Below are 15328 nucleotides of genomic sequence, written 5' to 3'. Positions count from 1 at the left end.
TTCAGGGACAATACTTTACACTACTTTTATCTCATTTTTTAACTCCCTAGATTTCAAGTTGACAGTTGCTTAAAAGTAGAGAGAGACTTTGGACCAGTTCCAAAATAGGACACCTGATTTCAATGGAACTAATCACATGCATAAGGACTACTCATATAAGGACTTGTAGCACTGGACCCATAGTTTGCAAACAATGACTAAAAATCAGGAAATGTGAAAATCCGAGGGGAAAATTTAAAGCAGTTTTTCAACACATTCGTTAAGAATAAAATACTACCAAAAATCTTATAAGTAACTGAAGAATGAGAATGAGAAATATACATATGCTGGGTCTGTAAAATATTAGACCTAAAACATGAGCATTCCTTGCCGATGAAGAATCTCTTAAGGCAGCGGTTCTCAAACTTTAGCAACCCAAGAACCCCCAGTTTGATTTAAAATTTTTCATGGACCCCCTGGCCCCACACCTACCCCACCCCTTCCCCCAAGGTCCCACCCCCGCTCCTCCTCTTCCCGCTCCACCCTTGCCCCTCCTCTTCCCTGCCTCTTTCCGCCCCAAGTGTGCCCCGTCCCCGCTCCTCCTCCCTCCCTCCCAGTGCCTCCTGCACGCCGCTGAACAGCTGTTCAGCGGCGTGCAGGAGGCACTGGGAGGGAGGGGGAGGAGTTGATCAGTGGGGCCCGTGGACTCCTGTTTGAGAAACGCTGCCTTAAGGACTATCTAGGTCTGCCTCTGGGTACTCAAGGAATGCCTCTTGAAGGACCAGGTGTTCAGGGAGTGAATTTTTACTCCTGGGGATAGGTATCTGATTTACGATTATCTTTTTTGCATCTATTGTTTCATGATATTACCTCCCAATTATAAATTAAAACTATATTACCAGTAACCATGACCCAGCTGAGGTGTATTACACTGCAGTTACAACTTAACTGCCCTTTATCTCTGTGTACCTCCAGGTAAAGATTCTGCGAGTGGAATTTATTTAAAAGTTCTGTTGATGCATGAACCAAAAGAGTATCCAGCTCATTCTCCCAGATTTCTATTGGCTCTGCAGAGCAAATATGAATAAAGAATAATTCAGAATAATTTATTTATATTTTTAATAATATTTTTAAAAAATTCATCCAATTTGCAAGCAATCCAGACAGCCATTTTTCAAATACTATCTGGGCTTCATCCTCCATAAAGTCATGTTATGCATTACTAATTGTTGTATAATAATTATTGACTGACTAATAATCACAAGATGCAAGTATAAGTTTCAGAAAGGAAGGAACAATGCAGAAAATTCTTCCCATCATTTTACAAAGCGTGTGGTGACAGGTATAGATTCATAGCTTTTTATGGCCAAAAGAGACCATTATGATCTAGTCTAATCTGCATTTCAAGAAGTGGTTCTAGCTCTACCAGAAATTAAAGTTTAGAAAGTATGACATATTTTAGAGGTATGTTGGGTCCCAAACTCAAACAAAGCACAAGTTAAGGAACCAAATATGTACCAAACATCAGGTACACAAGATGGAAAAAGACACAGTTCTGCAATTCAACACTGCCTCGGTACAGACAAGCATTTCATGGGAGTTAGCCACCAACACAGAACCACAAAAGAACAACCTGAGGGCAAGCCATTATTTAATACTTCCGTCAACCTAGCAGTATCTACCTCTGGTCTTAGGTCGGCTTAATTACATCGCATGGGGCATGATGTTTTTCATGGCCTTAATCAATGTAGTTAAGCTGACCTAACTTTATAGGGTCAACCAAACCTTAGTTTTGGCATATCTTTGTATATATCTTTGTATATAAAGCTGGCTGTGTCGGTGGTTTCTATATATGTATTTCTGACAAATGTGAATAGTTCTTAGCTCCTTCCTATGGGTTTTTTCTGCTTTAGTATTTTTTATGTAGTAAATTCCTTGCTTTTGCTGTCTAGTTACACTAGCCTTTTTACTCATCTTCCTAGGCTGTGATACAGACATTCACAATAACTGAAAAAAGCATTGTTTGAGAAATAGACAATGTTCAACTGAAACAGCAAGTTCCAAATAGCATAACACACATACATGTGAGCAAGAAATACAATACATTCTATAGTATATAATATTCGCACCAATTATCCTATCCTATGTGTGACTCTTGCAATGACATCTCAGTAGTTATATATATCTGACCAATAAATAATGCAACATCTTGTTGCCAGGGGTACAGCATATTTAGATATGTAGCAATGGTGTGACTCTCAGTGAAGTGAAAAGCAAATCACAATCTAATTCTTGGTGGTGATATGCTGCAGGCAAAGAAAAAATATTTTAAAAGTGTGCCAAAGAAAGTTATGTGCATACCAACAAAGGCCAGATTTGATACCCTTTTTAAATTTTTGGTCCAAAACAGCCAGAAATCATGAATACTAGTTTTGGGTCCAAATACAGTACACAACTTGTGCAGGGCTAAGATCACCTACATTTAGTCAAACCATGCCTCTTTTAAGCTGTTCAGACACAGCCTTATTACACAGTCATCTGCTCTAATGCTCCTTCTCCATGACATCTGTACCCCAGCATAGATCCAAATTGAAGAAGAGCCGATGTCAGGCTCCCTAAATCACACCACATTGTGGAAAAACAAAAGCATGGCTGGTTTTGTAACTATAATAAAACCCTTTATAGCTATAATGTTGCTAACTATAAGTTAAAATCATATGCATTTGTTGAGGCCTTTACTTGTGTGAACTGGTAAGAATATCTGAAATACTTCTAGAGCAGTTATGGATGAATCATCCTGAATCATTGTTTAAATATCAGATCAAATAAAAAGGAAAAAAAGGTCAGAGATCAAAATATTGAAAGTCAAGGCTAATACAATTTTTAGAAATAGCTTCTTCAAATTTCATACTTAGTCGCATCAATGGGGAATAATCTCTACAGCCATTATAGCTCTAGTTTAAACCATTATTATAGCACCACCGAGTGAGACTAATATATAGTAATCTTTCTCATCTACTCTTAACTGAAATGTTAGCATTTTTCAAAACTCCTGAATGATTTCACCAACACAACTAGCATATTTTTAAAAATTATTGTAAAAATGATTAAAGCCCCTAAGATAAAATTTTCAAAAGTTAATGGGACTTAGGCTCCCAACTCCTGTAGGTGCTTTTGAAAATGTTACTGTAGAGACTTATTTTGGAAGGAAGAGATATACATGAGTAAAGAGAACTCCCACTGCACTTCAGTGAAAGGTCAAACCAAGTGGTAGTCCTTCAAGTTTGTTTTCAGGTAAGTTTCTATGTGTATTGTTTTTAACTGCAGCACTGTAATTAGAAATTGCCATTGCTTCTTTTTGTTGTAGACACTGTCTGGGATTGTCTCCAACCCCACCTGAGCATGTGCATTGTTGTTATTTATTTACTATTTAGGTTTTGGTAATTCCCACTGGGCGATAGATGCTTTCCAAACCTGGATGAAGACAAAGGCCTTGATCCTGCAAGGAGCCAGGAGCTATCCACAGGGAATTAATTGCAGAATCAAGCCCAAAGCCTACATCACCATAAACAAACTAAATAAATAGGTTTAGACAGCTGCATCTTCCAAATTAACTCCCCCTCCCCCTTTAATCTTCTCTATTCCACGTGCCTCTGTTTCCCAGCTAACCTAAGGGCTTGCCTATGCTGTGGATTTTTAGCCACCTAGGTAGCTGCATTGGTGCAAACATGTCCCTAGTGTAGACACATAGTGCACCAGTTTAAAAAATACAATTTGCATTGATGCAAATTATCCCATTTTCAAACAGTTGGTGCTTCCATAACCAGACCATGTCTACAGTATAGGTGTATACTGGAATAGCAACACTTATATAGCTGCACCAGTGGCTAACACCCACATTGTAGACAAGACTAGAATGTAATGGATGGTTTCATTGTCTGAGGCGAAGGTCACTGAAGGGGTGTGAAGAAAGGAGCTATTAATTGGCAGGCAGGTGCATGAAAATAGGGAACACAGAGTAGGCAAAGTTAGAGGGAAGGATGGAGCAGGGAGTATCTACTTCAATATGAATTCTTAGTGGAGCCTCTGACTGGCTTTTTTTAGTTCAAAAATCCCAGACAGCGTCTGCAAAAAAAAGAAAGTCATGGCAATTTAAATAAAAATAGTGCTACATATAGAAAAAACTCATATTTCAATACACATTGAAACTTACCTGGAAACTGACTTCAGTGTCTCCTGCTTTCCTCATTCACTGAAGGACACAGAAGTTTCCTTTAATCCTACTGTGACACTTCATGCCAAGGTGGCAGCCTCCATGACATAAAGTCAGAGGGATTGACTGAAAAAGAAATATTTACATTGTGACAGATATTAATTAAAATATTTGCTGTTTTGGGGAATCAAATAAGCAATTCTTTTTTTAATTAAAAAGCCAATAACAGTAAATATCTACAATACAAAATATCCATTTATGAAGTCCTACTAACTCCTATTGCTTCTGTGAAAATATGTATTGACCTATGCAAAGTTTCATTATTAATTAATGGACACTTTCTTCAAGCATTTCATGTTATTTGATCTAATTTTGAATTATATGTATATTTAGATTTTAAAAATAGCTTGTTTGTTTGTTTTTTAAAAACTGCCTATACAAAGAGTTCAGGGCGCCCTGACTATTCATTACTCTCAGACCAACATAATGACCACCCAGCTGCATGGAAAAAAATAATTTGTAAATAACACAAATTCAGCTCACCAGTATTACATAATTGCCTGGTAACAAATTAAAATACAGTGTAATAGAACTATTGTAAAGTTCTTTTAATTAGGACTCCCCAATGGAGAGCCTTGTATCCCAGTTAAGTGGCTGTCCCAATTAATGATCCAACCCAACTCCCATTGACTTCATAGGAGTTGGTTCAGCAACTAAGAGGCTATTTAAAAAATTTGAAAAGACTTCAAATGAAATCAAGTACTGTACTGAATAAGACTAATGGACTAGAGCCTCAGTTGATACACTGGCATAGCTCCATAGTTTTCAATGGAGCTATGGTGACTTACACCAGGTAAGGATCTGGTCGCATATACACTACTTTCCATCTTTAGTTGATCTTTATTAGTTCTTTTAATCTTTATCATTTTTGTCTGTAAGGAACAAAGCTTAGAAATTCAAGCCTTTTATTACTCTGTTCAGTTCCATTTAACCCTTCTGGCCATTGGCTATCAATGTTTCCACTTTAAGACACACTTTTGCCAAAAGAGTTCTGATTAAGCAGCAGTCAGGACCATTCACTATCATGTGAATAGTGGATTGTATTCTTAAATATTCAGGACCATTCACTATTAGGTGGAGTATACTGTATTCTTAAATATTCTGACTTCTCCTCTATTTCAACACTGGCACATTTCTTTCAGCAAATGTGGAGGTAAGGCAGATATGTAGTCCCACAATCTCATCTTGGAAGTATGAGTTTTCCATAAAGCTTTATTCCAAGTGTGTCTATTGTCATTACTGATTTATTAATATTCATGAAGCTCTAAAAAAGATCATTATGAGTTCCTGTTTTATTCATGTATTCTGGTTGCCACCTTCATTTCCATAGGAATTCTACTGGAATGACTGATACTGTAAAAACCTGCTTCACACTGACAGTTTTTTCTTTAAATTCTTTTTATGTGGCAGGATAGAAGGGATATAATGTATTCAAAAGTGTTGTATTATGTGTAAGAAAAATCTTAACAGCATTAGTAAACAGTGCAGTACAAACATTAAAAAAAGCCCACCCAAAGCCTTTCCATTTATAAATTAACCATTTTTAAAAAAAAGTTGTTAGTTAATTATAAGAAGAGCGAGTGGAAAATGTTAATTTAGGCCAACTCCAGCAAATGTTGCTATTTGTCAGAACAGTATAATATTTGAAATATAATGTTAAATGTAATTATTGACGTTGGATTTTTTAAATTGTTTTAATTAAGGTTGTGATTTAATTCTGGTGGTAAATGATCTCATTTCCAGTGCTAAACTATTGCATAAGTCAGTGTCACACCTTATTGATATCCATTTCTCGGGCTTCTTTCATATGTATCATTATTATCCATGCCTTGTGGCAACACATATAGGGAAAGGTTAACCATTACCCTTGTCTAGAATAATGAACCAGACAGTCGTAAATGCAGAACAACGATAAAAACGTTCCAAATGTAAGAAAGATTAGCACATGAAAATACACTGCACTTAGGCTGCAGCACCCCGAATGGAGCCTGTGTTGCTTTGACTGTGAAGGGGCCTGGGCTGCCTGGATGAGCCTTTTGTCACCTTCAGTCAAAGACTAACAACTTGTTTTATTATCACACACCTTCCTCACCCCCCCGCCAAAGTCCCATTTCTCCACACTGCCCCTTCAAACAGCACTCTTTTAATCAACTGGCAAGCTCCCCTCTCGGATATAAAGGATGGGTGGCATTTACTATAATTTAGAGCCCTAAATCTCATTGGAAGCCTACCCTCCAAAGTTCTTTATGACTTTAGAAAAGCAGCAAGTAACACCTCATTATCTTGTCTTATTTGTTAAAGAGCTGAATCCTGCCTGATGCAGAATGAACCTGCAGCACCCTGGGAGTGAAACTGAACAGTGATGGTGGAAGAGGGTTTTTAATGCAATACATCAGACATACAGCGATAAAGGAATTCTCTACCGAATGTGCAGCCAGCATCTCTGAATGCACTGTTGTCATACACTAATTATTTAAGATCTGCAGCTCTTTTTTTAATGCAGCTTTCCTGAGTCACATGCTTTCTATACCTGAAGTGAAATCATGGAAGTGTACACTGGCAATCTCCTTAGAACCTTTTAGCAATGTGAGTGATCTTGCCATATCATTCCCCCCCTCCCCACATGCATCCTTAATTCACTGTCTTTTATTTAGGAATGTGGCAATTCTGCTTATCTGTTATTTTATTTCCCAAAGTCAGCACAAAGACAAAGAACAGGCGAGGATACAATGAACAGCCTTGCTGTAAATCCGAACAGAAAGGCTTAAGAAAGGCTAAAGAAAAATGCCATTTTTACATTTTCCGACATTGTTATAGAAAGAGACCTGCCATAACAGAATATTAACCTCTTCCTCACAGACAAAAACACAATAATCCTAAATAGTCTGTATTTTTTCCACAGCTGGCACAATAGTTTTTGTAATCCAAGTTCTCCCAGTGCAGACTCTGAGCACAATCAACTGAGATACGTTAGGCTGCAGTTGAATTCATATTTACATGTTAAATCTTTAAACAATTGATTCCTTTACATTCTTATAAGACAAAGAGCTCTTGGGTGACAAATACATGCATCCTTTGTCTCTACTTACCAACCGAGGCTGAGGGCATGTGTGTTCTATCTCCTCCATGGTTTCTGAAAGAAGCTCATTAGAAAGGGATTTTGGGATACCTGTTTCTGACTCAGCATCGGTGGTGAGCACTGGCATGGCCAGTGAATGTTTGTTTTTCTCCGCGATGCCCTCTCTGCTGTTCTCTTTGCAGCCAGATAATGTTTTTCTTTGTCATGTAATTCCCTCCCCCACCCCTCACCTTTCTTCTCTCTCCCTTCCCTTGAGGAATTAAAGGTTTTTCTTTCAAGGAGAAGCGAAGAGGCAAGGCCTCAGTTTATCACTATAACAACCAGCCAGCAACAGAGCAGCTGGTGTGGGATACAGTATTCTCATTTGCATGATGTCTTCTGGTTGGTTACTGTCACCATAGTACCACTCCAACTGATTTATGTGCTGTATTGACATTAGATGATACACACAGCACCAGAACTTATGGAAGGAGGGGTTATTTAGCACTATAGGACTTTGTTAATGTGAACAAACACAGTTGCACTCTACATATCAGACATCCCCCCTTCCCAAGATGCATATTAAAATTCTCCCAAATTATACCCCCATCTGACATGATTAATGGAGAAATGTACTCATTTTTTTTGCATGTAACCAAGGTTTAATTAGTATTGCACTCTGTTGGATGGAGATTTATAGACAAAAACTGAGGACCACATTTTTATATATGGGGACTAAGATGCATGTGCAAAAATCTGTGCATTTATTGCACATACAAAAGCCATACTTGCAGCAGGCACAATTACAAATTGTTACATACAGATACCAGATATGCATGTAAAAGCTCACTCTAGAGTCTAGGTGATTCCTTAAAGTCCTGGCTGAGACACAATGGCTACTGTCCATGCACAGGGTGTAAGACTGGGAGTCAGCCAACTGTCCTGACTCTTCCATTAGCCTCCCATGTGACAGGGACAAGTCACCTAACCTATATCTGCTTCAATTTTCACGATAAAGTGGGATAATAATACTTTACTCTGAGATCTTTTACTTTATTGCACTATAAAAGTGCAAAGTATTACTTTTCTAAATTGAGATCACAAGGCAATTAACAGCTTGATATTTCTGTTAACTAAAAATCAGTGACCTATACAGCATTCTGTGTTGCAGAGGATGTGTACTACTGACATGGTAATGCTGTTTATAGAGAGAGTCTTAATTCACCCAGTCTTATATGGCTTTGCTGTTCTTTCTTGACGTATGTCTTTGTAGTTCTTTGGTGCTGAAAGGACAGCTCCTCCAAGTGGAAACTTTACTTGCGGAATCAATTAGTGAAAAATAGATATAGAGAGGGACTGGTTATCTGGTCCTGTTCATGCTAACACTTACCATATTGCATAGTTCTTACTACTGTATTTCCAGTGTCTTCAATGGCTTTGTCCACTGATGATTAATTACTGATAGAGCTCCATTTTTGCTATTCTTTTTGGAAGTGCAAACAAAGACTACTAATATTTTTAACACCGTGTTATCTAGACTTGCTTATCTAGCCACAGCCACTCATGATAGTAAGCACTGCACACAGTCGTAAATGTTTGAAACTTGGTCCCTAGCACACCACTAAAATCTGCAAAGCTGTTTTACTAAAGGGACTTGAGAGTTGGACTTTGAAGGTAGCTTCAAAGCAAAAATCTACCGCCCCTCTCTTTTTGACATTTTGGAGGAAAAACAGTCAACTTATATCTCTTACATGATTTCAGGCTACGGTACCTCTCCAAAGTCAAATAACTCAGAATACGAATTCTAATTGTTACAATCCAGACCACCAGGTGGACTTAGTACAGAGAGAGAATGAGAAATCTGATAAACAGTTAGTGGCTTGTCCTTCAATGAGCAAGTAATGGAGCCTGTAGTAGAATATTTGATTAACATGTTTATTACTTCTCCCATTGACTGAATGTATTTTCTTGTAGTTCTTGACACTTGTACTTAGACCATTTATAAGGATGTATTGAATATGTGATATTGGCATTTATTATCCATTGTAGCAAGGTGACTTGGCCTTCCTCTGACACAGACAGGGAGGAACTGCTTCCTGTCCCCTAGTGGGTGGAGCCATGCTGGGCCTTCCCCTTGTGCTGGAAGTGGAGGGTGAAACAGGAAGTATAAGAGGCCAGGCCTCCCGCTCAGTTAAGGAAGAGCCAGCGACGGAGTCAGACACTGCTTCCTTGCTGCTGGCCCCTGAACCAGGGATTGAACTGTATCAACCCTACCTCTGGAGGAACACGAGGAGATGCTGCTACCCTGTGAATACCCCCAAGGAGCTGCTTGAACTGCCAGTTGCCAAGTCCCCAGGAGCCCGAGTGCCCATGAGGAATGAAGCCCTATGACTAGGTAGGGGTAGGAAGTAGCCTAGGGAACCAGACATTAGTCCAGTTGTGTTTGCTGAAACTACAGTCAGCATGTTTTGGCAGGATCCCTACTAACCTAGTGGTGGGATTCCCCACCACTGTTAGGGCCCTGGGCTGAGAGCCGGTAGAGTAGGGTGGGCCCAGGTCCCCCTACCCCCTGCTGCCAAACCCACCCCTCAGATGGCAGCCTTCCACCTTAGGCCACATGGCCTGCATTCGTTTGCTATCTACCCCAGCCAGGGAGCTTGGCCATAGATTGCTTCTTCTCTGGGGGCTTGAGCCTAACTGTTTACTGTCTGCCAAAGACTACTTTTGCTCTACCCCAGATGGTGAGCTGGGCCACAGACTGCTTTTGCTCTGCTCCAGCCAGAGGGCTTGAGCCTGACTACTTAATATTGCTCGGCCCCGCCCAGAGGGCGTGAGCCTGGCTGTGTTTGCTGCCTGGCCAAATCAGAGGGTTGGCTGGCTATAGACTCCTTACTGATTTACAGTGCTAATCCCCTGTTGATCAGCCCTCAGCCCTTAAGTGGCATAGTGAGGCATAGTGGCTTCCCTCTGATGCAGACAGGGAGGAACTATTCTAAGCCCCTACATCCATAGTTGTAGATTACTTTCCTACTTTGATGTATGTATGTGCTTTTTGATAAATGACAGCAGCAGGACACAGGAGTTAAGAATGTATTCTTTTTCTTTAAAATGACTTCACTTTATGTGGAAAAGTCTAATCATTATATGTGCTTGTAGTTTTTGGTAATAAAACTAAAATTGCTATTTTGATATAAAGGAAATTTATTTAGTATTCTACAAAAAGTATTTGTGTTCTAGATACACAGAAAGTGGCACAGTTTTACGGATTAGACCTTTGATCCAAAATGTTCCCTCAGTCCAAAATATAACCAAGTATTTTTACCACAGCAAAATACAAATTAAATCCCTAACCCCCTGTGATTAGGGAAGGAATCTGGACAGTGTCTTCTTAAGAATTGACTTGTTTTTTAGTCATCCTGTACAGCCATTTTATGACACGTAGGTTATGGGTTTTCACTACTGATATACCAGATTTTCTCAGACTTGTTGTACACAGCAGTAATGTCAGGATAACTTTGAGTTGATGCTTTTGTAATGAAGAGAATACATTGGTTGGCTTGAAATGTAATAGGCTGAAAGATGTGGCTTTCAGTAGCACTTAGCCATGGTGGCTACATTTAACTTTTATTTAAAACATAATTTGAAGATTTTGTTGCTCCAGTTCAAGCTTAATAAAGGAAAAATAGAAATTAAAGTGAACTGACACCATGATGAACTATAAGAGAACCATGACTCACAATCGTTCTTCATTAATAGGCAGCTTTATTTAAAATGTCATATCAGACATGGCACAGGCAGTAGAGAAGAGGAACTCTTCAAAAGACAGGGGGAGGTGGGGATGAAGAGGAGATGAGAAAGGGCATGTTAAAGGGAGAAGATGCAAAGAGTGCAAGGGAGAGACTGGATTGGGGAAAGAAAGGAAAAAACATTAAAAAAGAGGCAAACTCTGAACAAGGCAAAACATGTTTTATTTTTTGTTTTGGGTTTTTTGTTTTTGATGTCACTAAACCCCCTTGCTGAATCTTTTCTCTTGTAATTAAGTTGCCTATCATTTATTTTCCCTGTATACAGGACTCACACACTATTAAAGACATTCTTGGAGGGAAATAATTAAAAACATGATTAATGAAGCACCATGACCTTAATTTGTTACTCATTTCCTTAAGAAACAAATGCAGTGCTTTTTAGGGTAATATTCACCCAGATATGGAAAGTAAATGCAGGGCCCTTCACATCACACAGTGGGGCTGAGTAAGGTGGGGTCTTGGGCAGAATGTCAACATAAAGCAGTCCTCTGCAAACTTTTCCAGGCATGCCAGCTCTTAAAAGACCAGTGTGGAGAGAATAACTGCCAGAGGCGGGAGTACCACTTGATGTATACTCAGCTGGACCCAGAGGTCCAAACTCCTCCCCATCAGGGAGTGCAGAGGGGATGTAGCTATTCTTCCAGCTCAATGACTCTGTGTGAGTTGGCAATGTAAATTTCTTCCTGTCCTTTTCAGGCTTTTCTTTAGTTAACTGTGCAAAGTCTATTACTCTAGCATTGTGCAGGGAAGGGTGAATTATACCTTTATTTCATTTAAGGTCTGCATATTAAATCTTGTCCACATTCTGATTTAAAGTTTACAGTACAGCTATTTTTTCATCTTATGGCAGCATTAAAGAAAATGGTTCTCTCTTGCATTAATACTACAGCCTATCTAAACTATACCAATGATGCAGGATGGAAGTGGAATATCCTCTTACTGCTGCACATTATATATCCCAGTTTGGGGGGGAAATCTTGATTAAAATCTTTTCCCATTTGCCTGAACAGAAAAAATAATTAATCAACATATGTTGCCCTTTAATAAAGGCTTTTCTTATGGAAATGCCTGTATTAAATTGAATAGGGTTAAATCGTTAAGGTTCTATAGAAATATGATAGGGTTCTTTAGAAAGTATTCTAAAATATATAGAATTGTATATAGCGTGATATCCTTTCTATAGGCTTTTTGAGTCATTCTATAGAAGTGATATAATTTTCTATAAATTCTCTAGACTTAAAGGTCCTGTAAAAAGGTTACAATATTAAATTCTGTCAGACTTTTCTATAAGCATTTAATCCAAAGATTTATATGTGGTTTATAAGCATTATTTAGGCCTCATAAAACACTTTTGAGGTAGGTAATACTATACCCATTTTACATATCGATAATGGTCCTGATCCCAAAAAGCATTTAAGCATGTGCATACATTTGCTCATGTGAGTAGTCCCATTGACTGCATGGGGGCTAGTCTGAGAGAGAGCAGTTAATGTCCCAATCCAGGACAGAATTAATACACATGCTTGCTCTTAATCATGTCTTTTAGTGCTGTCCTCAACATGATGCTTTAGTGAATTGGGTCCTGACTGATTTGCTTTAGGTCACAAAACAAAGTGATTTTCTGACAATGCTTAGTTCTACCCCCTGGACAACAAAGGGTGGCATTTTCATTATTTTAAAATAATATTCTGACCTAAATTGAGAAGTCAGGAAATTCCAAGTTAAGAGCAACTCACATCCTTGTGGTGTTTAGATGCTGCATGTGATTATTAGAACTGGGAGCACTGGCTGTTGGGAGTCTGAAAGGACAGGAAATAGGAAGGAGGGGGGAGGAGTTGAGGAGGCTGGGAGAGTTACAGAGTGTGCAGCTACAGCTTGGTAAAGAGATTTCCACTGTAAATAAAGTTCTGTTGAAGTTTGTTAATACCTTGCCTGGTGGATACAACATTTTGGCGATGAGGATGGATCTTCTGCCTCTGAACCCACCTGCACCCTTTCTGCAAAGCCCAGGTGAGCCTCCAATTGCTTTTACTGCCTGGATCCATATGTTTGAGACTTATCTGCTTGCAATCAGTGCTACAGAGATTTCTGAAGTAAGAAAGCGTGCTCTGCTAATCCACTGCCTTGGAGCAGAAGGGCAGCGTATATTTTACACTTTTCCCCTTGCAGATGATAAATATGAGACTGCACTCACTGCATTAAAGAACTTTTTTGTGCCAAAAGTGAATGTAGTAGCTAATCGCTACAGATTTTGCCAGCGTGAGCAGAAACCTGGGGAGACTATAATGCAGTATATTGCTTCCCTGAGGAGTCTGATTGTAACTTGTGACTTTGGGAATATGGCAGGTGAGATGATTAGAGACCAGCTCATTGAGAAAAGAACAATGCTTCATGTAAGAGAACGCTTACTTCTAGAACCACAACTTACACTAGAAAAAGCAATAACCATTGCTACTCAGATTGAGTCAGCTATAGCTGAAGCCAAAATAATGAGCCAGGGTACAGGAGGCCCAGTCCAGGCTGTGACGCCTTTGCAGAAAAGTTCACTATCACTGCAGACAAACAATTGCAAAAGGAAAACTAATGAAAAGCCACTGAATCAGCAAATGCAAAATACAGTAAAAGCATGCTTTCGCTGTGGATCCCCACAACATCTTGCAAGCTACATAGGATGTCCAGCAAAAGTAGCTCAGTGCAATCATTGCAAAAAGATTGGGCATTTTGCTAAAGTATGTCGCAGTAGCCAGTTCAATCAACAGGTGCATGCAGTTACAATACCAGATGTTACTGTGCTGAGTGTAGACAAAATCACTACTGCACATATTCCAGAACAGATAAAGTGCACTGTAAATGTTTCTGCCATCCCCACAGGCAAATCAGTCTATTCAGCTAATGTTGGACACTGGCTCAGCAGTATCTATACTACCTGATTCCATCTATTTGCGTTACCTTAAAGATGTGCCTCTTACTGAACCCAAACTTCACTTGGTATGCTATTTGAAAAACCATATTCCAGTACATGACTGCCTGCCAGCAATAGTTCCTTTTGGTGATTGCTGTGTAACTGCGGAGTTCTACATTGTCCACAAAGGCACTCCTATCCTTGGCAGAGATTTATTAGCTGCTTTAAATCTCAGGGTAGTTAATGGACGAATTGATCTTCCCCAGCAAAGCTCTCTTGTGGTACACACACCAGTTTCAGCTGGGACCCAACTCCAGGTTGAGGAGAAACTCGGCTGTGCTTATGGGTTTCTGCATAAAGTTAAAATGCGGAATAATGTGATGCCTGTACGACAGAAATTACGGCGCTTACCATTTTCAGTCAGGGAAGCTGTTTCAGAGGAACTTAGAAAACTTGTTCAAAAGGACATTATTGAAGAGATTAACTCCTTGGAATGGGTTTCACCTATAGTAGTGATGCAGAAGAAGGGTGGAGACATTCGCCTTTGTGTGGACTTAAGGGAGCCAAATAAAGCTATTGTGATTGACAGCCATCCTCTTCCTCACATAGAAGAAGTATTTGCAGAAATCCATGGAGCAAAGATGTTTTCTACTCTTGATTTGCAGAGCGCATACCACCAGGTTATGTTGCATGAAGACAGCAGAGATCTCACAGCATTTATTACACATGAGGGACTATTTCGTTTTAAACGTGTTCCATACAGTCTCGCATCAGCCCCAAGTGCCTTCCAAAAAATGTCATTGATTCTGAAGAATCAACATGGAGTTCAGTGCTATTTGGATGATATTATTGTGTTTGGAAATACTACCGAGGAGCATGACAATAAACTGCAGTCTGTATTAAACTGCATCAGCAAAGCAGGCCTCAAGCTCAATAGGTCCAAATGCAAATTTAGACAAACTGAACTCTCCTTTCTGGGTCATACAATTTCACAGGCTGGACTAAAACCTGATCCAGATCATATCCTGACAATTTCAAATGCTCCTCCTCCAACAGATTTCCAAACCTTAGGTTCCTTCTTGGGTCTTACCTCCTGGTATGCAAAATTAATTCCCAATTATGCTTCTATCATTGAACCGTTACGAGAATTACTACAGAGAAGTTCAACCTTAGTGTGGACAACAGATGCACAAGCTAGTTTTGAAAGCGTGAAAGACTTGATTGTACATAGTCCAGTACTTGCACTATTCAGTCCCGCATTGCCCACAATTGTAACTCCTGATGCTTCTGTTTATGGACTTGGGGCTGTT

At 39.3% G+C, this 15328-nt stretch overlaps 1 protein-coding gene and 1 long non-coding RNA gene across 11 annotated transcripts in view; one reads left to right on the top strand and one right to left on the bottom strand.

Moving 5' to 3' along the window:
• LOC122174564 (uncharacterized) overlaps positions 1–15328 on the top strand; it is a 44790-nt gene that overhangs the window by 15722 nt on the left and 13740 nt on the right. The window lies entirely within an intron of this gene.
• The window catches only part of PCYT1B (phosphate cytidylyltransferase 1B, choline), a 63466-nt gene that overhangs the window by 38117 nt on the left and 10021 nt on the right, over positions 1–15328 (bottom strand). For 3 of the 10 annotated variants that reach the window (XM_005281502.5, XM_065579339.1, XM_065579333.1), the window contains exon 1: positions 7342–9893. The exons of 3 other annotated variants lie outside the window; for them this stretch is intronic. In XM_005281502.5, coding sequence (XP_005281559.1) covers positions 7342–7458 — 117 coding nt within the window. In that variant the 5' untranslated portion in view covers positions 7459–9893. Of the gene's footprint in view, positions 1–4192; positions 4319–7341; positions 9894–15328 lie in introns of those variants that run through there. 4 more of the 10 variants (XM_005281506.5, XM_005281504.5, XM_005281505.5 and 1 more) reach the window with 4 other exon arrangements.

The sequence above is a fragment of the Chrysemys picta genome, chromosome 1 (assembly GCF_011386835.1).
Source record: "Chrysemys picta bellii isolate R12L10 chromosome 1, ASM1138683v2, whole genome shotgun sequence".
NCBI classification, from domain to species: Eukaryota; Metazoa; Chordata; order Testudines; family Emydidae; genus Chrysemys; species Chrysemys picta.
This window is presented reverse-complemented; position numbering and strand designations above follow the sequence as displayed.